The sequence below is a fragment of the Gopherus flavomarginatus genome, chromosome 1, assembly GCF_025201925.1.
Source record: "Gopherus flavomarginatus isolate rGopFla2 chromosome 1, rGopFla2.mat.asm, whole genome shotgun sequence".
Taxonomy (NCBI): Eukaryota; Metazoa; Chordata; order Testudines; family Testudinidae; genus Gopherus; species Gopherus flavomarginatus.
In genome coordinates, this window is record NC_066617.1 from 127104420 (window position 1) to 127130411 (window position 25992).

Here is a 25992-nt window from a genome sequence, read left to right on the forward strand (position 1 = left end):
TTCAGCCCCCAGCATGATGGGTCAGCCCATGCTCCACTCAGGATGTTCACATATGTTGTTTGCTTTCAAGTGGACATATTTGCTGACTCAAAGACCAGTATTGATGACACACACAGCATGGAGCCAGTCAGTCTCATCTCTGCCATCTGTCTGATGCTACGAGAAGGATTCTGCTCCCAGAATCCTCTTTTGCAGTTCAGTCATGTCAAGCCATGTTCTCACCATTCATTCAGTATGGCCACATCAATCCAGCACCATCCCAACAGTCCCCCATTCGATATTCAGTTAAGATAGTCAGAAAGCCTACCAGTATGTCTGCACTTCCATGTTTGTGTAATGATTAGATGGACGTGATTAGGTGGTGCAGTTCAAGTAGAGCTTAATAATCCTTTCCTGTTGAAGCCCAAAAGCCCACCCATACCTTGGCCTCAGTTGTGGCCATGGATCATCTTAATGCATGGAAGGGATTTATGGTTTTGACTTATAACCTTGGAAAATATTTTAATTTTACATTTATTTTTTTCTGAGTTTTAGATTCATTTCAACTTTCTGAGTTTTGCTTTGGGTTCAAGCCGGTGTAAACCGAAACAGAAACAAAAGGTTCAGAAAACTCACTGTAAACCAAAACTTCAGGCTCTAGACTCTGTGGAAAAGGATTTTTTCCCCTCTCAAATGCAGGATTTTCATATAAGCTATTGCCAGTAGGGTTTCATTTTACGCATAAGGTTGCTTGTAACTTTTGTTTCTCTAAAAACATTTTGTTACAACACAATGCTTAGATGTAGTCAAGACACGATGTTGGCAGAGGGATGGGTAATTTCTTGTGTACCGAACAAGATAATAAGAACAGAAGGCTTTAATAACATATGCAACATAGCTAGCATTTTTCCGGTCTTCCAGTTCTAACAAGATACACAACAACAGCAGTTCTTTTGGGAAGATGAGTCCTACAGAAACTACTTTATATACATGACTATATTCAAATGGTGAGGAAAAATGTCTATAAAGGCCAGCTTCTCAGCTGGTATAAATCAGTGTAGCTCCATTGAAGGCAATGGAACTACACCAGTTTACACTGGCTGAGGATCTGGCCAATGAGTAGAAAACATTTCATAGCTGGTTTTCACTGATGAATATATCTATTCTAATTGCAGTTGGCACTCAGGCCAGATTTCCACTGAAGATGAGAACTGCAGGCTCTGGCCTATTATTTTTTGTAATATAGTAGCTCTTAAAGGTCTCAACTGAGATTGGGTCTTGTTGTGCTAGTTCCTCTAAGAGAAAGTCTCTATCCTGAAGACTTTACAATCTAATTAGAACAGAAATTAGAGCTCTCTGCCTGTCTGCTTCAATGTAGAGAAGCCCACGTCAGCAGATCCTGCTCTGATGTGCAATTTTGTGACATCGGTTCTGCTCAAAGTGCCCAACAACAGTATTGCAAACTGTGGCACCAATACTGGAGAGCCTGCCTCATGGGAGTAATCCTCCAATCCTATCAGTAAGGATTACTCTTTATGTCACTTTCAGAATCGGGCCCATATACCGTACATAGGAAACCTTATCCTTTCATAAAAACCCAGCTGCCTCTTGGGTGGAACACAACATTTGTTTAATAGTGCACAGTGATACAGCAATTTATAGGATAGGAAAGGAGAATGCCCGATCCCATTAAAACTACATGGCATATATAATATAGCAGAATGCAATTATCCAAGTTGGACTTCAATCAGGTTGCAGGAGCTGTGAAAGTAGCACAAGGATTTATAGTAACTAGAAATAAACCTGAACTGATAAATTAGGAGTTGGGTCTCAACTTTCCCAAAGTTTGGGAGTATTCAGTTGTGAGGTTTTTATAGGCCTGGTAATAAAGGTTAAATACAATGTTTTATTGTTTATGTAATTAAATTATAGTTTTAAAAACTGCTTCTTTAATTTCCACGTGTGTGACTCTTAAAAGGGTACTAGAGATCTGTGGTTTTTATGTTTACTAGTTAGAACTAGTTGAGAATGGGCATATTTTTTGCTAAAAACTGTTCCCATTTTTATATTAAAAAAAAAAATTAAAACAATGGACTAGATGATCTTCTGAGGTCCCTTCCAACCCTGATATTCTATGAAATTTATCATACCAATATTCAGAATAGAAATCTGCTGTTTGGCTCTTTATTACTATGTAGAAACTTGACTTAACAGTATCTACATAGTCTCAGCTGGGTGGAGATTCAAGTAAAGATGGGAAGCATCTCTATGAGATTTCCATAACTGAGCCCTAATTAATACATTTCTTCCTTTTTCTCTTTATTAGGAAACAGCTGGAAGACTGTTGTGACCCTGGTCAGCTCTTTGCTATGACAAAACAGAACTCTCCGCTGGGAAAGAACCTCTGGTTTGATGGGGAATTTTTACATTCCGTCACTATTGACAATGCAACTTACTCCCTTTTCCCACAGGTCAGTAACTATCGTGTTCTTTTCATTTTAGCCCTCTATTTCTTCTCCAGACAATAAAACTGTATATGTTAAATCAGGCTGGCTGAAAGGCTAGTTGTAAGGAGTAATCTGTAGCTTCACTTCTTCATGATAAATGTTTTCTCATAATCCTTTATTTAGCCGGAGGCATTGCAAATCTCTGTCTCCCACCCCCACCCCCCAAATGTATATACAGCAGGAAGATTAGCCATAGTTTCAAGTATCAGAGGGTATCTATAGTTTGAATTCCTCCTGTGACCACTTCTCAGTATTGCCCACCCCAAAAGTTTACAAATCATGAGTCAGGACCCAAATGATCATGAGATTAACATAAAAATTATGATATTTTAAAAAATAAATGTTTCAGATCCTTTTATTTTCCTATTGGGTTTTGAGCCTTCAGGGAGCATTCAGGTTATATTTTCAACCTTTTCTATTTAACCACGAGGGCTAGGAACTTACATTAAATAAATAAAGGCTTAAATTCTCACATTTCCAGAAGCTAGAGCTTTAAATAAAACCTCAAATATGTCAAGACTAGTGATAAAATCACAGGAGTTGGCAATACTACAAAATATACAGTGAAGAATCGTAAAGTTCTCCTTGCTTATACAGCATGCAGAGATTTGCCAATACTTTTGGCTTAAGACTGTTGTTCCCCTCATCCTCCAAAAGGACTGCTTCTGGCCTATAATATATAGACCCAAATTCACAGCTGGTGTTAACAGGAGCAGTCCCGTTAAAGTCATTGGAATTTCGCCTATTTACATTATTGATGAGTTTAGTCCATAGCATTTAAATTAAAAGACCCAAAAATATGTTTGATGGGCTAGATTCTGATCTCAGTTACATGGATCTAAGTCTGGAGTAACACCTCAATTCTTCCAAATTCTGAACTTGATGTTACTTTAGATTGTGATCAGTTTGACTGAGTATAGCAGATGGTCCACGACGTAGATATAAAAAAATGGTATTTTGGCTATTTATTTTCAAGAGCTCAATCCTGGATTCCCTAAGAAAGCAAAATTGTCATTCAGGTCTTACGGACTGCAAGATTGGGCCATAAACAACTAGCCTACTGTCACCAGAGGCTATTATTAAGGACAATTGGAGCACAGTTTCCAGAAGAGGATAGTGGAGCAGGTGGGCACACACAGCCCAACAATAAATAAATGAGCCATAAAAAACAGGCACTTGCACTTCCAAATTGGGTATTTGTGCACCTACCTAACTGCTTACAAGCACAAACATGGGGTTTGCAAGTATAATAGGTTTACATATATTGTGTTTTGCAGCTACAGCTTAGATTTCTGCATTACAAAATTTGGCAATTGATTTTTATTCTCTTATGAAAAATGTATATTGATAAATTGAGTTCCAGTGTAAATGAAACCCCAGAGATCTTTCTTTCCACTTAAGTAGTATTAATACTGAAGTGCCAAGATGTTCCACGGTCAAATTTTTTTTTAATTGATCTCGTTTTGATATGGTGACAAATGATGGAGGAATTTACTAAACTGCTGAGTAAAATTTTCTGTTTTAAATGGTACAAAAGGGATTAACAACCCCTTTGGATCAATTAGAGTGATACATTTGGAGCTAGGGCTCTGTGAACTTTCTGAGCTAAGCATGATCCAGCAGCACAGTTAAATGTGCTTAATTTTATGTATGTGAGTAATCCCACTGAAGTCACTGAGGGTACGTCTACACTATGGAATTACTCCAATTTTACAGAATTCGATTTTTGGCAATAGATTGTATAAAGTTGAGTGCATGCGTCCACACTAAGCACATTAATTGGCGGTGTGCGTCCATAGTGCCGAGGCACTGTGGGTAGTTATCCCATAGCTATCCCATAGTTCCCGCAGTCTCCCCCGCCCATTGGAATTCTGGGTTGAGATCCCAATGCCTGATAGGACAAAACACATTGTTGCACGTGGTTCTGGGTACATGTTGTCAGGCCCCCCTCTCCCTACCTCCGTGAAAGCAACGGCAGACAATCATTTCACGTCTTTTTTCCTGGGTTACCTGTGCACATGCCATACCACAGCAAGCATGGAGCCTGCACAGCTGACTGTCACTGTATGTCTGCTGGGTGCTAGCAGATTTGGAACTGCATTGCTACACAGCAGCAGCTCATTGCCTTTGGCAACAGACAGTGTGTTACGCCTGATAGCCATTGTCATCGTACTCCTGGGTTCTCTTTTAGCCGACCTCAGTGAGGTCAGTTGGGGCACCTGGGCCGACATGGGAATGACTCAGCCAGGTCATTCCCATTTTCTGCCAAGCACCCAGGAGATGACAATGGCTAGCAGTACTACTGCACCGTCTGCTGCCAGCCTAAGATGTAAAAGATAGATGGAGTGGATCAAATTAAAAGACAGATTTGTTTTGTATTCATTTGCTTCCTTCCTCCCTCCCTCTGTGAAATCAACGGCCTGCTAAACCCAGGGTTTTGAGTTCAATCCTTGAGGGGGCCATTCTGTGTGACAGTTGTTTGTGTTTCTCCTGGATGCAAAGCCATCCCCTTTGTTGATTTTAATTCCCTGTAAGCCATGTCATAAGTCGCCCCTCCCCGGAGCAACGGGAGACACAGCTTGCTTGCAAAGGAAATAAAGTCATGATCATTTAAAAACCATGTATTCTTTATTAATTGATTATAAAAATAGAGAGATAACTGACAAGGTAGCCCAGATGGGGTGTGGGAGGAGGGAAGGAAAAGGCCACTTCAAAACTTGTTGAATGCCAGTCTTCTGTTGCTTGGGCTGTCCACTGGGGTGGAGTGGTTGGGTCCCCGGAGCCTCCCCCCTCCACGTTCTTGGGCGTCTGGGTGAGGAGGCTGTGGAACTTGGGGAGGGGGGAGGGCAGTTAAACAGGAGCTGCAGCAGCACTCTCTGATCCTGCTGCCATTCCTGAAGCTCCACCAGATGCGGGAGCATGTCCGTTTGATCCTGCAGTAGCCCCAGCATTGCATCCTGCCTCCTCTGATCTTCCTGCCACCACCTTTCATCTCAATCGTCCCTCCTGTCCTCACGTTCATCCCTCCTGTTCTCATGGTCATTGGCCACTTTCCTGTACTATGATACTGTGTCCTTCCACTCATTCAAATGAGCTCTTTCATTGCGGGTCGACTGCATGATCTCAGAACATTTCATCACGCATGCGTTTTTTTTGCCGTCTTATCTGACAGGGACACCTGTATCCTTCGGGATGGAAGAGGGAGACTTAAAAAATTTGCAGCTGTAGGAGGGAAAAAAGAGAGAGAAGAATTTTAAAAGATACATTTTACAGAACAATGGGTATACTCTTTCACGGTGAACAACACTATTCACATTTCATAGCACGTGATTTCGGTACAAGGTCGCTTTTTGCATCTTTTATATTGAGTGCCTGCGGCTTTGGTGTTAGAGATCACAGGCACAGGGCTGGGCAACAGAATTCGGCTTGCATGCAGCCATGGTAAGCCATAGTCTTTCGGCTTCTGCAACCTTCATAAAAGGTTCATAAAAGCAGCACCCTCCTTTCCCATACAAACAAACAAAGCCCATTGAGTACTGCGGTTTTCATGTTAACATGCAGCAGCAGAAACCAAAGTAACCTCCCACCCATCCAATTCTCTGGGATGATCGCTTTACTCCTCCTGCCACCGTGTGGCTGGTTCTCTCCGGAAACTTTCTGCAAAGGCTGTACCTCCAGGAGACCCTCATGGAGATGTCCCTGGAGGATTTCTGCTCCATCCCCAGACATGTTAACAGACTTTTCCAGTAGCTGTACTGGCTGCAAATGCATCCCAAGTCCTCACGGCAAATTAAACATTAAAAAAACACTTGCTTTTAAACCATGTTTATATATACAAAGGTACACTCACCAGAGGTCCCTTCTCCGGTTTCATGGTCTGGGATACTGCCTTGGGAGGGTTGGGAGGGTATTTCAGTCATGATGAGAAAAAGATCCTGGCTGTTGAAGAGAAAGGTGTGCTATGTCCTCTCCTCAAGGTCGTCCTCATCCTCCTCCTCATCTTCTCCATCCACAGAATCCTCAGGCATGACTGAGATTACCCCCTCTCAGAATCCACGGTCGGGGTGAGGTAGTGGTGGCAGCCCCCCTAGAATTGCATGCAGCTCAGTGTAGAAGCAGCATGTCTGCAGTTCTGCCCCGGAGTGTCCATTTGCTTCTTTGGCTTTCTGGTACGATTGTCTGAGCTCCTTAACTTTCACGCAGCACTGTGTTGAGTCCTTGTTGTGGCCTTTCTCCATCATGCCCTTTGAGATTTTTTCAAATGTTGTGGTATTTCGTCTTTTGGAACGTAGCTCTGCTAGCATGGAATAATCTCCCCATACAGTGATCAGATCCAGTACCTCCTGTATGGTCCATGCTGGAGCTCTTTTTCGACTTTCAGACTGCATGGTTATCTGTGCTGATCAGCTCTCCACACTGGGCAAGCAGGAAGTGAAATTCAAAAGTTTGCGGGGCTTTTCCTGTCTAACTGGCCAGTGCATCTGAGTTGAAAGTGCTGTCCAGAGCGGTCATAATGGCGCACTGTGGGGTAGCTCCCGGAGGCTAATACCATCAAATTGCATTCACACTAACCCTAATTCGAACAGGCGATATCGATTTCAGCGCTAATCCCCTCGTTGGGGAGGAGTACAGAAATCGATTTTAAGAGCCTTTTATGTCGAAGTAAATGGCTTCATTGTGTGGACGGGTGCAGGGTTAATTTGATTTAACCCTGCTAAATTCGACATAAACTCATAGTGTAGACCAGGCCTAAGACTGAAACACATGTGTAAGTACTTTTCTGGATAGAGGCCTGTGTTGTTTGTGAGTTGAACCCTGTGATTTCATTTGTGAGAGGCTGGCCATCAACCAGTGCCTCCAGATTCTCTTAGATGTTAGCTTGACAACTCAGATATCCAAAGGAACACCCTACTCTACTTCACCCAGAAAGCCTCTTTTCCTCCAGTTGCTCCTAGTCCTAAGACGTTCTGTGTGTAATTACTTTCTTCACTGGGATTCTTTTGGGGCCACCTCCTCATTTCTGTTGGAGGTAGGGCACCATCAGTGTATGAGGCCTTCAACCTCAGGACTTGCTGAAGAATTCTGCAAATACATATTGAATTCTGGTTCCCCTGCTGATCCTACAGAGTCAAAGAGCCAAATTGTGTGTCACTTACCGTAGTTAGTAAACACCTCGCTCCACAAATAGTTCCACTGAAGTTAATGGGACTTCCTGTGGAATAAGGAGCTATTCATCCTATGTAAAATTGATGCACAGTATCAGAATCTGGCCTTAACACACTAACGGTCACACTACAAAACTTCTCTGTTATGCCAGTTTTGTTTGTTTTTTGTTTTGTTTTCGTTTTCTGGTGGAGAGGGATGGATTGATGGAATGGGGTGAGGAGAGAGTTTTGGTTAGGGGGTATCAGAAAGGTAATTCATTTTGGGACTTGGGCCTCATCATACTGTCTATGGTTTTGTTGTTGATAAATTTTGTATTTATAACCAGAATGGATGGGTGTATTTGAAATAGGATGAAGTTAGTAAATATAATCAGAAATGGTTAGTTTTCCCCATAAAGACTTCCAGTGAAATCTTGACTGTATTGAAATCAGTGGCAAAACTTCCATTGATTTAAGGGGGCCAGGATTTCACCTTCAGTGCCAACTTCTACTTACCGGTCATTCACTTCTTGGCAATTCTCTTTTCTGGGACTCTACTGTTAAATTACAAAATACAAAGCACAGCTCACCATGTGATTTGAAAAACGCCTAACAGGCTCCTTCGAATTGATTTTTTTTTTGTTAGTTTGTTGTTTGTTAAGACTTATTTTGTTTTTGTCTGGAAAATATGTTGGGGAAAAAAAGAAAAATACGTATTGACTTCTGAATGCCCATAGAATTTGTAACATTGATCTCAGATTGCTACATATTTTACTGGATTAATAAACAAATTGTACTTTTTAGAGAGACAGTTTATTATATTGACTTCTGTCATTCTTTGGTGCAGAGATATTGTAAATTGCTATGGATTCAAATTAAGACATCAGTACATTCCTGGCTATGTCAGTTTGATTTTTAGAGATTCTCTCCAAGGCACCGATATATTCCTGGATAGGTCAGCTTGATTTTAGACATTCTTGCTTCTGTCAGTAATGGTGTGAGCAGCTTGAATGTGAACCATTTTGCATTGTTAAGCCTTCTAAACTGTGCTGAATCTTCACAGCTTTCTTCATTTAAAAAAATGCTAATTTTATAGCAATCACAATCACTCTTTTTTTTAACATTTAAAAAAAGATAGCCATATTGATTTTAAACATATATCTACCAGAGCTGGGTAGAGAGAGGCAATTCCCTTTTGGGGAAGACTTAGATATTTTCAAATTTGGTTCTGTTACGATTTAGAATGAAAACCTAAAATTTCAAATTTCTCTGTCAACGAGAATGGAGCCTTGCCAATGGGGCAGTCTGCCTAGTTGACAGCCCTGGAACCATGGTCCCAGGAAGCCCTTGGAGCTTGGGTTGCTAAGGGTCTGTGAGTTTGGGAACTGGGGCTGCCAGCTCCCCAGAGCTGGCTACATGAGCTGCAGAGGAGCTGGGAGTCTGGAAGCCCAAGTTAGTGAGGACTCAGGCAGGTGAGCCAATAGGAAACTAGGCTGATGGAAACCCTGGCAGGCAGGGATCCATTGGACCCCCACCTTGGTTCTTTTGGAATTCTGCTGAAATCAAATAATCTCTATGCAACATTTTTATGAATCAGCAATTTCTGGCAAAAAATATTTCTTTGGAATTTTTCTGGCCAAATTTGATATCTACCTATCAAGTCTACAGATGATTAATAAGTATAGTCTCACTCAGTAAGCATACCATAAAGTGAAAGGAGGAAGAAAAACTAAAGGAAAACGTAGAGGAACAAAACTCACAACTCTGGCAACATCTGTAACTTGGTTTGCTATCCCTGTGCATTTTGCCACAGAGGAATTTCATAAACCTTTATAGATGAAACCCCACTGGTCTTAAAAGCCTAGGAAGATTTATTTAGAGTGAATTCATAAATAAAGTATTTATCTAGCTTCATATTTCAGACAAAACCTTGGACTAAATACTTCAAACCCCTACTTTGAAGAATGACATCTATTACGAAAATTGCTTGCCAGTTGCTAGTGAGCTAAGATGAATATTCCTTTCAGAAGTGTTCAGAAGCTTAAAAACCACTTTATAAAGTATGGGTAATACTCTGAAATGCTCAGTGGATATAGCAGGAATGTAAAGGACCACAGCTATGTTGATATAATCTTAGAAATATTTCCTCCACGATGAATAAAAACACTCCATCACCATCCGTCTGCTGTGCTAAGCCATTCTGGGCTTGCAAAAGACTTCACTCTTCAAATCATGACCCAGTCATTGGTTTGTAGTAGGAACTAACTCACAGCCCAATTAGGGAACTTGCCATACTTGATGCAATAGAATAAACTGACTTTTAGTGATTATATGTACACACACATACATATATAATGTACATAGGCACACAAAATAAAATGCATAAAAATTAAGCAATAGTGGATACTGATATAAATGTAATTTAAATGCTCTCAGGCCATTGATATAAAAATTATTGTATTACCTAGCTTGGTAGAATGTTTGCTTTTCTGTAATACCTGTAGACAAACTCATCCCTAGAGCTAGTCGAAAATTTTCCAGTGACCACTTCTGAAAATGTTAACCTAATCTTCTTTTTTCACTATTGGCCAAGTCTGTAGCCTAAAAAGTGGGTTTGGGCTTCTGTGATGATGATGATGAGGGCAGGAATGGGCAGGATTCTGACCCACATAGAACAAGCAGTTGCAGAGCTGATCATCTGAGGCTACCACACTTCATCCCATTAGCTGAAGTGGCCCTCTGTGTGTTTGTTCTGGGCAGGACAGAGGACCACAGCAGGTCCTATGGTCACTCTCCTGATCCACCACCATTTGCCTTCCTTTTGTGCACTGAGGCACATTCCCTGTGCTGTACTCCAGATTGCTGCCAAGGTGCCCTCTGAGGAATAAAAAGTAAAAATATTAAGTTTTAAGCAATCCATGGACTGTTGAGTGAAAAACTGACTGGCAAGCAGACTCCCTGCTCCAGAGCTGATCACAGAGTATACCGATGATACCAAGACAGCGCATTCTGAGACAACTTAGTTACGTGGGATCTCTGCAGTGCAAAGGGAGAGGATGCAGCTTCCTCCCACCCCCAGGAAAACAAAAGTACTTTTAAAATGTAGTTTTCTTTCTGTGATGTAGCTGCTGATCTTTGCACATCCAGTGGTATGTTCTATTATGGTTGGTCCAGGGTTCTTTTAAAGATTTCATGCTGTTTGCCTGAACTTTAATGTGAAGACACAGGAGTTATCTGAGACAGAATAGGTAACATGCATACTATCAGTGAGGATGGATGTTAGCATAACTTGATCAGGTCACACCAGTGCATTTTCTGGAGGGTACAGCTGTAGTCCTCTTCTGTAGTGGTTTTCCATCACAGAAGATATCTAACCTGTTTCTTTGAAAAAGTTAGTAGATAATGGCGACTCAAGAGACATAATACACTGGGATTTTCAAAAAGCCTTTGATAAACTCCCATGTGGTGACGGGGTAAGGGATGAAACTGTTGTCATGGATGGAAATCAGGTTATAAAAATTATAGGAAACAGAGCAGTGGAGAAGTTAATGGTGGGGTTTTGGCACTGGGATATGTTTTCTTTAATATTTCTGATACCTTAGAGAAGGTAGTTAAGAGAAAGCTGTTGAAATTTGGTACTGATGCAAAGTTATTTCAGTTAGTAATATCTGCAGAGGATTGTGAGGTAACTCCAGGTGGACATTAACTGCAAGAGTATGAGGAAGAGTATAAACCCTGCATGCAGATTGCCATAACGGGTTAAATCAGAGGGACTCAGGAATATTCCAGCAGATAAGACTTGTCTCTCAGAAGAAAAGGTCTCTCCTTAGGGGCAGGACACTTTCAGTAAGAGCCAGGGCCTAATCCATCACAAATCAAACTTGGGACAAGAAAATGCTTGTTAGATTCTGGAGGAACTGAGGAACCCTCTGTTAGGGATGAAGCTGTATGTAGTAAGGGGTAGCTGGCATTTCCTGCTCTTTACTGTTTGACTGGACTGAAAGGAGACTGGCAATATATTTTTTACTCTCTGACAGGAGTTTTTTGAAAGATTAAGGAAACTTGGTTCAGCTCAAGGAAATAGCTGAGATATAACTCAAAACTCTAAGGGACAAAAGTGAATTAGAAGTAGTCTGCTTTGAGGCCAGTGACTGGAAAAAAGCCTACTTTTACAGAGAGTTTGCAGAAAGAGAATGTTAAACTCCCCCAAACAAGTTTTCACACCATAAATATGATGCTCAGAATGTCTGTTCAATCAGGGAACAAAAACTTACCATGCAGCTTCCATGTCCAATCAAAACACATGCTTGAGTTTTGAATATTGACTGTGAATAATCTACAGGCCAAGAAATATTTGCTAGAGATAAGAACATAAGAACGGCTGCACTGGGTCAGATCAAAGGTCCATCTAGCCCAGTATCATGTCTGCCAACAGTGGCCAATGCCAGGTGCCCCAGAGGTAGTGAACCTAACAGGTAATGATCAAGTGATTTCTCTCCTGCCATCCATCTCCACCCTCTGACAAACAGAGTCTAGAGACACCATTCCTTACCCCATCCTGGCTATTAGTGGACTTAACCTCCATGAATTTATCCAGTTCTCTTTTAAACTCTATTATAGTCCTAGCCTTCACCACGGCAGGTTCATTAATATTAATGTGTGGTGGTCTGGAAAGGTTCTTGATATTAGGATCTTTCAAAACTCATGTCTGCTTTCTCTGATGAAAAATGGAACTTTTGCTCCCAAGATCATTATGGACATTAATTATGAAGCCTTTTACAGAACAGTTGGATAGGAGAAAGGACAAAGGCTCTTATGTAGGGAAGAGATCCTGGCTTTCCAAAGACATCTCCCCATTCTCAGAGTCCTGGTCAGACTTGTGGTCCATGATCTCATTGGTGTCTATGGCACTGTCACACCTGCGCAGCCTCTCAAATGTTGGCTGAAGAATTGAAGTCACATTCTATGGCAGAAAAATGGTTCTTATAATTGGTCATTCATAAGATCATTGTTGTTCATAAAGTTGGAGTTCATAAAGCAGAAAACTCTCAAAGACAGGCTACTTCAGGGGTGAGAGTGGGAGCACTGGTTGATCAAAACCCTTGCATGCGTTGTCTTGATTAGGCTTATAAAATCTAGTCAGATAAGCTGCTTTGTCATAGTGTATTTGTTTGCTCCTGTTCCTCTGGAATTTATCCGCAACAATGCAAATGACAAATTTTGGTTTAACTCAGTTAATGCAAATACATGAATAGATATTGATCTTTCCAAATGCAATAGAGGTGGCGGAGATGTGCGTGGGAGCAGGGAGGGAGGAGAGGGGGAAAGAGGGGATTAGGCTGAAAAGTGTCAACTTGGCCAAAAAGCAAAGAATGATAGCTTTAATCCTATGCCCACAAAACCATGTTCTGTTGTGTGTAACGTAGATTTGAAAAGCAATTATGGAGAGTGACTTGTGTTGATCGTTTTCTTTCCTATGTAACAGAAGTAACCATAAGTGTTTGGTGTTTCTGCAGTGTTGATGCATTTACTAGACAGTTCATGATGCTCTCAACATTCTAAATACTGGAGATCAGTCCCATCCCTGTTACCAGTCCGCGCTGGATTAAAACCTAAATAGCCTTGAGTTTATAATAATGAATCCCCTGAGCCACCCACTCCCTTGAATGCTGTTGTGCGTACAGTGTTTTGGAATGTGCTTTGAGATTCACTCCTGAACCCTTTATAGGCCCCGTTTTGGTAGATGCAAAGTTTCCTTTACTTTTACTTCATGAGTGATGGAGGAGGTCTGGTATGTGGAGTCCTGGAGGTGGTCAGGTGGCTTAACTTTCAGGTTGTGAGGTGTACTGATCAATAATGAGAGAGTAAGAAAAATGGGAGCATTGTGATCATCTCTGTCAGGCTAGATTTCTTGTAGCGGAGGGCACACTCTGCTATAGTTAATGTTGTGCAGTACTTTCTCAGTCCTCTTAAATCTGCAAGCTTATTAGAATGGTCTTAAAATTTGTTATGATGCAGGGAAGGTGGGATAGGGTTAATGGCTCAATTTTGGGGTCATTTCCTCAAGTGCTCACTGAGATGAAAGCCCCCTCCTCCCCCCCAAAAACCTCATAGCACTTTACAAAATCAACCAGCTCTTATAACCCCCCCCTTTTTTTTTTTTTTTTTTGCTCACAGTTGAGGCTAAAATTCTGGCTTGAATCATCCCCAATGAATGTTGCTTGCTTGACATTTATCTCAGCTACTGCATTGCATCTACTGCCTTTTGAAGGAGGAAATACTGAAAAAGTTGATAAAGGAGGAGTTTAGCTTTCTGAAATGGAATGTGCCCAAACTCATGCACCAAAGAGATTGAAATGTGAATGTTCAGCCATATGAGGTCCAAAGGACGCAAGCGGGCGTGCTGTTGTCACTGAACCTGAGCCCCAACTACACACTGTGAATTCAAACCCTACTGTTGGCTGAATTCTGTGGGTGATCAATGGTCTTATGACAATCTCCCTTTGTCAAGGGGCTGGGGTTCATACTTTTGTGCAATGTGCCCTGAGTAGTACAGCTAAGACAGAAAGGCCACTGTTTTCAACAAGGTAATGCATGCAAATGATTGCTGGGCATGTTGCTACTTTGAGTGGTGTTTTTACACGATTTGGGAAGTAGCTTCCAGTAGCACAGCTAGTTTAGAAGGCTCTACGAGTATTTCAAGATACACTACGGCTCTGAATACTGCGATGCTGTGCGTGGTGCCTTAGCAGTGGGCAAACAAACTCGACGGTGAGGAATTTCCCAAACCAAAGTTTCCAAAGCAAATATGGGAACATAGCAAGCGCTGAGTCATCAAAGTGAAACAGTGCTGCACTTCGTTGAGATGCAGAAGGCTCTGTGGAAGCCCATTTGATGTCACAGTCATGGAATAGCTTCGTGTGGTGCCCTCTAGAGACTGAACTCCAGTTATACTCATTGACTGTGCATTCAAATCTTGTACTGCAGGAAAGTCCTCAGATATGTGGAGATCAGCTTATGCCCCCAAAGTGTGCCACTGTCAGGAATAATGCAGCTTCCCTCTCCTCCTTCAACACATGTCCACTCCTCATGTAGCATTCCCACCACAGATGCTGACTTTTGTTTTAGCTGATGGGTGTGCCTCTCTGTGTCCCCCATGAAAGTGGTGGGTGGGGCCTCAGGGGGAAGAGGCCAAGCAGGGGCAGGGCCTCAGGGCAGAGTGGGAACAGGGCAATGGTCCAGGCACCGGGGCCTACAAAAGATTAATATGGTCCTATGGTTGTAAGCACCCTCTTATTTTTTTTGGTAGGTGCTTGAGCCCCAGAGCACCCAAGGTGCCTATGGTTCTCACCTAAAACAAACACCCCCACACATCCTCTCTATTTCACGCAAGAATGAGGTGGTGGAGGATGTGAGGGAGAGGCACAGAGGAGTTAGGCATTGTGTGTGGACCATAGGTAGGGTAGGTCTTTCAGGGCCACACTATGTTACAAATGTGTCAAAGACTTTGTGTGCTTTAGTCTATCTGTTTTTGTAGACTCCAAAATGGTTGTGAAGGTTTCTTTTGGCTATGGAGGTGTTAGTGAAGGTGTAAAGGGACGCATGCCATGCCCCTCCGGTCTGGCCCTTTTCCCCCTCTTTTCAGAGACTCAGAGACACTTTAGGCTGATGCAACACCCGTGTTCTTTATTTGCGATCAAGTCCCCACCACCAGTTTCCAACTATATACAGGCTTTTTACCACAGCTGGGCCTACCACAGGCCTGATCAGCAACAGACTAGGAGATTCCCACCTTCCTCTGAGCCTGACCTTCCCTTCCTGGTCTACCCCTGCCCCGCACTCATTTCCTCCCAGCCTTATAGCTCCTGCTAACAAGGGTTGCATCAGGCTATCAACCAGCCCTACGAGTGAGAGCGCAACTGCCGAAGCAAAAAAAAAAAAAAAAGGTGGCCGGAGTGCAGCTGCTGAAATTGTGCCTAGAGCTGGCCCTGTATCCATCTGGAAATTTCCTCTGGACATTTACAAGTGAATCTGAGAGTTCTAATGGCTGCAATGTGAGGAGTGACATGTGGCCTTTGCTTTTATAGCTTCTGAGAGAGGACACTGGACATGTCACAGATTGGATACTCCCCCTAGTTAGCTAGCCCAAGGCATAGTCTACAACCAGTTTTACATTAGATTCAAAGGAGAGTGGTAGTGAGAAAAGCAGGCATAATGAGAGGAGAAAAGATGAGGGGCATGGGTCAGCAGCAATGCAGCCTTTGGCATCTCTACAGCAAAAGTGCAGGTGGTCTTCTTCCATACAGTCAAGAGAGATCGTGATGTATAGAGCTGTATTTTATCTGTAACCAATTTTTTTTGGTAATAGAAATGTATAAGTGCTGATCCAACACAGGTCTCAGGCTGCAGTGTGTATGGCCAACCTCTGCTTGGTGTAGTTCTATATTTAGTTTCTGTAAAGCCACATGGTGCCATGTTCGTACACTCAGAGACACTTTTCTACATTGCTCCAAAGGGCTGATGAGCAATACAAGAGCGAAAAAGGGGGGCTTATATCTGGACTAAAGTAAAAAAATTCTATGGGGTAGTATGTGTGAGACAGCATGGGGGAAAGCTGCAGCTACCTTGTTGGTAATGCTGTGCTGGGGCAATTATTGTTTGCTGTAGTTACTGTGAGTGGTTTGTGGAGAGGACTATTGTAAGAGGGAATCCCACAGGCTGGAAGTATTAAAAAACCAGCTTTTTCTAGGAGAAATGTGGTGGCTCTTACAAGTGACTGTCTCTCGTGGAAATCCACCTAGGAGATTTTGGTTTCCTGATTTGTTCAATACTCACTGTAATTCCTGTAGTCTGTACTGTGGCTGGACAGACAGTAGTATTAGTCTGGATTGGAGCTGCAGATATTTGAACTTCTACTGGTGCAGGGAAGGCTACATACTTTCCAGCAGCTATGATTCTAGAATGGCTTTTCAGGGTGACCAAAGGACATCTCTTCAATGACAGACAATTTGTCATCTGCTTTGTAATAATCTGTTTCCAAGATCTTGAGCAGTGGCCTCTTTCTTTGTGAGTTGGGGGAGAGGTAGTTCACCTGGTAGCTGTGACAGGTGGAGTCTTCTTCTTGGCGATGTGGACATGTTTGAAAAGTGGAAGAGTTTGGGGCTAGTGCAGCCACCGGTGCTAGGCTGGGAAACTGTAGTGGGGCGGACTGCCCCACTCCCTGTGAGAGTGGGCTGCAGCAGGCCAGGGCGCCTGCACAGACAGGGAGTCAATCAGAAAAGGGCTTATGAGGAGCCAATCGGGGCCCAGATCGAAGGGAGCCAATCAGGGCCAGGCTCAGCCATATATAAAGGCTACCCAGGAAGGGAGCAGACAGTCTGTCCCAGGCCTTCAACAGGGGAAGGTCAGTCTCCAAGGGTGGAGACTAGCACAGCAGACAGTGCAGTTGGCCAGGCTTGGGGAGGCTAGAGAGCTTGAGCCCATAGCTGCCAGGCTGCAGGCCCTGAAGGGAAGGGCCTAGTGGGTGTAAGGGGCCATAGGGGAAGCGACCCAGGGAAGCAAACACATGAGGAGAGAGAAGGAGGACAGCGAGGCTGCCGCCAGAGAGTCCCTGGGACGGCACCCAGAGTAGAGGGCGGGCCTGGGTCCCTCCCTACCTCCCTTGCAGTACACCCAGCCATTGGCTGTAGGGAGTGGCCATTGTAGTATGTCAGATCCCTGACAAGAGGGATTGGACTCAGAGGGCGGTTGGACATGCTGGCTGGGGTGTGGGACTGCTGATCACCGACCCCCGGAAGGGGGTGCAGATGAACTAAGGGGCACTGCCGGAGGGCAGTGGCCTCGAAGAGGACACCGCCGAGCAGGGAGCAACGCGGGTCCAGAGATGCCAACAGAAGTCAGAAAGATGGATGGGACACAACCAAAAGGGGGCGCTCTGCCAGACAGAGCTAATTCCCGGAGTCACCAGCGGGAAGCGCCAGGTAGTGAGTCCCAACCCGTTACAGAGACACATAGAGAAGAGTCTCACACAGGGATCTGTCTGGCTTTGTAAGTGCTGCCAGAGGAGATGTTTACACTCAAGGATGGGGCTCAGGCTCACAGGCTTCAGTCAGGTCCATCAACCCCAGGATAATGGTAGGAAATGTTGTGGATAGTTTTATTTGATTAGGGTTATGACACTATTGCCTGCAAAGTTTTGTGCATGATCTCCAAAGTCAACACTTCATACGTGGGTGGAAAGTCACTCACAATCGCTGAGTACAGGGTTGGGGAGATTTTTGGCATACAGTAACGAACTGACCGCTCGACCCCACACCTCATTTGGAAACAGAAGTATGCAATCAAGCAGCAGCAGATGCAAAAAAACAAAACAGAAACCCAACCAAAACCAAATACAGTACAGTACTGTGGTAAATGTAAACTATTAAAAAAGGGAAAGTTTTAAAAAAAAATTTGACAAGCTAAGGAAACTGTTTCTGTGCTTGCTTCATTTAAATTAAGATGGTGAAAAGTAGCATTTTTCTTCTGCATAGCAAAGTGTCAAAGCAGTATTAAGCCAGTGGCCATAACTTTTTGTTCAGAGTTATGAACATTTCAGAGTTATGCACAACCTCCATTTTCCCAAAGTTTTCATAACTCTGAGGTTCTGCTGTATCAGCAAAGTGTTTATAATAGGTCCACATGAAGATTGCTCTGTGAATTCAGTAATTTAAATGTAATTTAGCTTCTTGGCATCTTTCTCACTCTCCAGCAACCCAAGTGTTTCCCAGTATGGTTCCCACACCTCCAGTTATATTACACTTAGCTAGTGCTCTGATATAGTAATCTGTGCCAGGTTTCCTAGCTCCAGCATGTAGAAACCAGAAAACAGGAGGTCTGACATTAAGAACAGTGAGAAAATGCTCATGGGTGGAGTATATCGTGAGCATGAGACAGTGCAGGGATTTCCTACTGTTCTGTAATATAGGCTGTTAAGGTGCCAGGAGAAAATATGTGGGGATTGCAGGAGGGGAAATGGGGCAGGCGGGGGAAGCCAGGTGCATTGTTTCCAGAATGGGTGCCAAAATATTGGGAGAGTGGATTGGGTGAATATGTCTGAAGTGGAGTGTATTGGATCAGTGATGTGGAGTGATTCAGCCTCCCCATTTCTCTAGCAGAGGGAGGGGGAAACTAACAAAAAAAATAACAATCCAGGTTTGATAACAAGATCCTGAATGCCAGTTAAGAAGTACCCCATCTTTCTCCAAGAGCTGAGTTTCACTTGCTTCACACACTAAAGAGTCCCTGGTGGTGGTGTTTCCATGCCAGACATGCCACATGTTGAAATGCTCAGCAAGCATAGCATTGATTTGCCTCCTGTCCAATTCAGTGCTGCAGCATTTATTTCCCTGGTGTGGTAGATAGTCTCCATCATACTGGACAGAATGAACTTAGTATCTGGATACTGCTGCTGGAGATGAGCCAGATCCCACAATATTGCCCTGACTGTATAGCCAGTTGACATCTTGATGCTAGTGCTTGAGGTTCTGCTGTGAATCACTATGAGATCTGGAGGTGGACTGCTAGAATAAAGTTGTAAGGAAGTTCAGTGTAGGCAAGCACTGGTGCTTTTCAAAACTCTGCAACTTGCTCAGATGGGCACCATGCTGTCAAGAGACATTTCACGGTGGATGGCTGCTCCAACGGTTAGATCCAGGAGATTCCCATAATTGAGATCATGCAAAAACAAACAAACAACCCCCCTCCCCCAACCCTCCATAGTGCACAGCAAGGCACTCTAACAAGAACAGGCGCTGTAACATTCTGAAAGAAGTTCAACCACTACAAATGGATTAAAAGGGACTCTGAAAAGTATTTAAAATTTATACACTCAGATCCATTAGTTGGTCTTTGAAAGGAGGAAAGATACCAGCCTTGGGATTGGCTGGTGAATTTTGGCAACAGCATTTAGGAGGGCTGGAGTGGTCAGTTCAGTAGCTGTGTTAGCAGTATGTAGTTTAAACGTATTTCCAGAAAGTTAAGATTCAGCTGTGAGAGTGAGTGCCCATGCAACTTGAACTCGGGAGATGATAGGACACTGAAGAGAAACGTGCACAACCAGTGTTTGAAATGTCTGGATTCTGGGGGACTCCTGGATCATGTGGTTGAAGAACTTTGCAGAGCAGCAAAGTATAGAGCATGATATGGAAATTTCTGGTCACAAGATCTTTTGATTCACGTGAGATGGCATGTATTGGATTAATTTTTATCACTTTGCAGAGTCTAAGTGCTCACGTTAGGGGCACTGAGCTAGCAGCCATTAACTCAGGAGGAAATAGTGTGTGTTGTTACCAAAGAGTACAGCTTATTAAAGCCATAAAGGCAGATTTGGACAGCATCATATATTTGTGCCCAGGAGTAGTGGTGGGTTTTGTTTTCTGGTCTGATTTGGCTGAGCATAGGAATAATCACTGCAGCAGTAATATGGCAGGAATTAATAAAAGCTGGAGAAATGTTAACTGTGAGATTGGAGGTTTCCTGACAGGAAGAAAAGTGTTCAGTGTATGGCACAGAGTTACTCCAAGTTGGGAGGCCTAGCCATTTGTATGCAGACGGTGTGTTCATTTATTAAAGAGGGGACCATAGGGATTTTTTAATTTTTTTAGAAATCAAAGGGTCTCTTTTAAGTAACGTGATCAATAGTTTATCATCTGAACATCGTGGCATGAAAAATGGCTCTTTTAAGGGCCAATATAATTTATTCAATGAAAGAGCAAAATTCTTAACCCACCTATCACAGTTCCTACATATATTCTTCCTATTAGGAAGACAATAGAGACAAGTATGGTCAACCTCAATACACGACCCTGAGATACAGCGCCCAGAAATTACCATTTACAAAGTTACCTAATAGCCTGGCCTTTTTCAGGCCCACAGTTAGGGCTAAAAATTACTGTTAAAAATAAAAAGCACCATACACCCTCATACACTGATGTTAGACACTGTTGCGCTGACATAACATCTCATTCTTATGGTGCAGAAAATCCAGTGTTAAGGTATGTGCCAGCATAACCCTAATTCCGCCAACACTCAGCGATGACCCAGCACGGCCATAAGATTCCTTTGCTTTTGCAGATAATGCAGAACACTCAGATAATAGAGCACGTGACCACTGTAGAACAAATTTGAATGTATTTTCTTTGGTTAGGCAAAACATGTGTTTAGGTGAGGTAAACTGAACAAAAACTACCTACATCTGTCCTACACTTAACCACTGACCCATCACTATGGGAACATCATCACATCTGCTAAACTTTATAACCTCTTCACTTCATTTTACCCCTCCATCCTTATGCACAGGATTCCATCTAACACTATGCTTTCATTTATCCATCACTAAAGCCACAGACCACTCTCATATCACACCTCACTTCTGAAAGTTTTCATGACAAAGAGACCCCATGGACCAGTGCTGATGAAACCTACAGAACTCAGGGCCAAAATGAGGCATACTGGATCCTTCAGGATATATACACACCTCTTTCCTTTGATCACATGCATGGGAGAAAGGATAGGAAGTGGAGTTCTGAACTACCTGGAGGGGCAGTGTTGCCTCCCATCAATCTCCTTATATTATTATCAATACTCTGCCGAAGTTCTCCAATGAATCCCTTCACCATTCCATACGGCTATACCTAATACAATGTACATAGCTGGAATGCATGCGTATAATTCCCAATGGCTATTGCCAGCTCCAGGGTGGCAGAATTAAGGTTGCACTGGTGTGTACAGTAACACTGTATTCCTTTCTATTTTCAGAGGGTTTGAGCTTAGCTGAAGTCAGTGTTTTGGAAGGGCATGAGAGAGCACCAGGCAATTTGACATTATTAACACAGTTATTTGTCTATGAATATTGCATTGGACTTGCTGAGTGGAAGGATAGGTTGCAATATTGGGGTAAGCCATCAAATGATTAACATAGCTAATTCTTTGCAGGGCCCTACAGGTGTAATGGGAGAATGCCCATCATCATCTTCCTCCTTAATCCAAAGCCAATTGATTTTTCTTACTTCCTTTTCTCTAACAGTAAGGCTTGGTTTATGCACAATACAATTTATTGAGACAAGCACAGTGCTACAATTAAAGAGGCAGGGTTAGGTTTAATATGAGAGTCTAGGTGAAAAGAGAGTGTACACTCAAATGCCAGATGTATGCCACACAAATCCACTACAGGGATTTTAATCTTTGTGCCATAAAGAAGAAATAGAAAAGCAAAGGTAAATAATGCTTTATACTACTACATTATCTTTTAGACTAACATCTCTAAGCAATTTATGGACATTAAAATCCAAATGCAGGGTATTGTTGCACAGTTATAAGCTTATAAATGTCTAGAGACAATTGAAAAGAGTGTTTGTAACACTTTCAGTGCCTCAGGGGGAAAAAAAGAACTACAAACCCCTTCTCCTTGGTGGCAAGCAGACTTCCAAGAAAGAGAACAGCCATTCCCCTCTTTCTTGCTGTGAATGAGTAGCATGTTAACACCACCTATATTTTTAGTGTGTTCCATAAGAATTCCTTGCATTCACTGAGCAAGAAAATATTGATGCTATATCAGTATTAACCGAATAGAAACACTGTACGAAGATTAGCAGTAATGCTGTACTACAAGGGACATATCATGAAATTCTCGCCCCACCAAAGTCAGTGGCAAAACTCTGATTTCAGAAGGGCCAGGATTTCACCCATAGTACCTTCTCACTGAGCACCTATCCAAAAATTCTACTATGGATGTGTAGGTTAGTTTCTCAGGCTCCATCTTGATGGGCAAAAAGAGTGTGCTTTTCAGTTGTATTAGCCTGCATCTTGATGGGACTTTACAGTCTTGTTAAGATAACTTGACTAAGCGTACTCAAATGAAAAATGCACTCTTTTAGCCTGTAAAGCAGGGCTCAAATCCAAAGTCAAAGCAGAACCCAAGAGGATTTTCTGTACAGGGAGTGATCAAGAATCATAGAATATCAGGGTTGGAAGGGACCTCAGGAGGTCATTTAGTCTGACCCCCTGCTCAAAGCAGGACCCAACTAAATCATCCCAGCCAGGGCTTTGTCAAGTATGACCTTAAAAACCTCTAAGGAAGGAGATTCCACCATCTTCCTAGGTAACCCAGTCCAGTGCTTCACCACCCTCCTAGTGAAAAAGTTTTTCCTAATATCCAACCTAAACCTCCCCCACTGCAACTTGAGACCATGGCTCCTTGTTCTGTCATCAGGTACCACTGAGAACAGTCTAGATCCATCCTCTTTGGAACCCCCTTTCACGTAGTTGAAAGCAGCTATCAAATCCCCGCCTCAATCTTCTCTTCTGCAGACTAAACAATCCCAGTTCCCTCAGCCTCTTCTCATAAGTCATGTGCTCCAGCCCCCTAATCATTTTTGTGGCCCTCTGTTGGACTCTTTCCAATTTTTCCACATCGTCCTTGTAGTGTGGGGCCCACAACTGGACACAGTACTCCAGATTAGGCCTCACCAATGTCGAATAGAGGGGAATGATCACATCCCTCAATCTGCTGGCAATGCCCCTACTTATACAGCCCAAAATGCCATTAGCCTTCTTGGCAACAAGGGCACACTGCTGACTTATATCCAGCTTCTCGTCCACTGTAACCTCTAGGTCCTTTTCTGCAGAACTGATTCCTAGCCATCCGGTCCCTAGTCTGTAACAGTGAATGGGATTCTTCCATCCTAAGTGCAGGACTCTGCACTTGTCCTTGTTGAACCTCATCAGGTTTCTTTTGGCCCAGTCCTCTAATTTGTCTAGGTCCCTCTGTATCCTATCCCTACCCTCCAACGTATCTACCACTCCTCCAAGTTTAGTGTCATCTGCAAACTTGCTGAGAATGCAGTCCACGCCATCCTCCAGATCATTAATGAAGATGTTGAAGAAAACCGGCCCTAGGACCGACCCTTGGGGGCACTCCAGTTGAAACCGGCTGCCAACTAGACATGGAGCTGTTGATCACTATCCGTTGAGTCCGACGATCTAGCCAGCTTTCTATCCACCTTATAGTCCAATCACCCAGCCCATACTACGTTAACTTGCTGGCAAGAATACTGTGGGAGACCGTATCAAAAGCTTTGCTAAAGTCAAGGAATAACGCATCCACTGCCCTCCCCTCATCCACAGACCTAGTTATCTCCTCATAGAAGGCAATTAGGTTAGTCAGGCAGGACTTGCCCTTGGTGAATCCATGCTGACTGTTCCTGATCACTTTCCTCTCCTCTAAGTGCTTCAGAATTGATTCCTTGAGGACCGGCTCCATGATTTTTCCAGGGACTGAGGTGAGGCTGACTGGCCTGTAGTTCCCCAGATCCTCCTCCTTCCCTTTTTAAAGATGGGCACTACAGTATCCTTTTTCCAGTCATCTGGGACCTCCCCTGTTCACTATGCGTTTTCAAAGATAATGGCCAATGGCTCTGCAATCACATCCGCCAATTCCTTTAGCACGCTTGGATGCAGTGCATCCGGCCCCAGGGACTTGTGCTCTTCCAGTTTTTCCAAATAGTCCCAAACCACCTCTTTCTCCACAGAGGACTGGTCACCTTCTCCCCATACTGTGCTGGCCAGTGCAGCAGTCTGGGAGCTGACCTTGTTTGTGAAGACAGAGGCACAAAAATCGTTGAGTATGTTAGCTTTTTACACATCCTCTGTCACTAGGTTGCCTCCTCCATTCATCAAGGGGCCCACACTTTCCTTGACTTTCTTCTTGTTGCTAACATACCTGAAGAAACCATTTTTGTTACTCTTAACATCCCTTGCTAGCTGCAACTCCAAGTGTGATTTGGCCTTCCTGATTTCACTCCTGCATGCCTGAGCAATATTTTTATACTCCTCCCTGGTCATTTGTCCAATCTTCCACTTCTTGTAAGCTGCTTTTTTGCGTTTAAGATCAGCAAGGATTTCACTGTTAAGCCAAGCTGGTCGCCGGCCATATTTACTATTCTACACATCGGGATGGTTTGTTCCTGCAACTTCAATAAGGATTCTTTAAAATACAGCCAGCTCTCCTGGACTCCTTTTCCCCTCATGTTGTTCTCCCAGAGGATCCTGCCCAGCAGTTCCCTGAGGGAGTCAAAGTCTGCTTTTCTGATGTCCAGGGTCTGTATTCTGCTGCTCTCCTTTCTTCTTTGTATCAGGATCCTGAATTCGACCATCTCATGGTCACTGCCTCCCAGGTTCCCATCCACTTTTGCTTCCCCTACTAACTCTTCTCTGTTTGTGAGCAGCAGGTCAAAAGAGCTCTGCCCCTAGTTGGTTTCTCCAGTACTTGGACCAGGAAATTGTCCCTTACGCTTTCCAAAATCTTCCTGGATTGTCTATGTACCACTGTATTGCTCTCCCAGCAGATACTAGGTAATTAAAGTCTCCCATGAGAACCAGGGCCTGTGATCTAGTAACTTCTACTAGTTTCCGGAAGGGAGCCTCATCCACCTGGTCTGGTGGTCTATAGCAGACTCCCACCACGACATCACCCTTGTTGCTCACACTTCTAAACTTAATCCAGAGACACTCAGGTTTTTCTGCAGTTTCATAGCGGAGCTCTGAGCAGTCATACTGCTCTCTTACATACAATGAACACCCAGTGAATCGATGTGAGAGAGGAGAAAAGAAATGCTAACAAAACCTCTGTTGTGGTATATGGGTGATCCTCTTCAAAGATTGATGTCTGGTCCCAGTAAGCATTTCAAATGTTGCATGCTTCTCTGAAGCCTACCCTCACAGAATGAGCTCAACCCAACAGAGACTTTCTCTACTGCAGACCAGGAACTTCATCTCCTTGACTCCACAGACATCCTCTACCATTAGTGATACCTCCACTACCCTGGATTAAGGAGATCTTTTGTGTATTTTTCTCTGATTGGTTTATGGTTTGTTATTTCAGAACTGACATTTAGGTCCTGCAATGACCACAGATGTTGGTCTCCTGATTTAAGGTAACTGGAAATCTAAAGAAGAAGCTCCATTTTCATTTAAAAATAAATGACTAAAAATGCAAGCTTCTAGCCCATAAACAGGGGCAGGTCCAGGCACCAGTCGCTGTGAGGGTGGCAGTCAGGCAGCCTTCAGTGGCACGCCTGTGGGAAGCCCGCCGGCTCTGCAACTTCGGCAGGCATTTGGCGGTGGATATGCCAAAGGCGCAGGACTGGTGGATCACCCGCAGAAATAATGCTGAATTTGTGTGACCAGCGGACCTCCTGCAAAAAACATAGAGCCACCCCTTGTCATAAACAGATAGCTAAGGGTTAATGTCTCTTTCACCTGGAAAGGAGTAACCTGAAACACCTGACCAGAGGACCAATCAGGAAACAAGACTTTTTCAAATC

The 25992-nt window shown here is 43.3% G+C and overlaps 1 protein-coding gene across 1 annotated transcript in view; it reads left to right on the plus strand.

The window, feature by feature from the left end:
* ST8SIA1 (ST8 alpha-N-acetyl-neuraminide alpha-2,8-sialyltransferase 1) overlaps positions 1–25992 on the plus strand; it is a 187863-nt gene that overhangs the window by 45870 nt on the left and 116001 nt on the right. The window contains exon 2 of the mRNA XM_050969133.1: positions 2306–2450. Coding sequence (XP_050825090.1) covers positions 2306–2450 — 145 coding nt within the window. The remainder of the gene's footprint in view (positions 1–2305; positions 2451–25992) is intronic.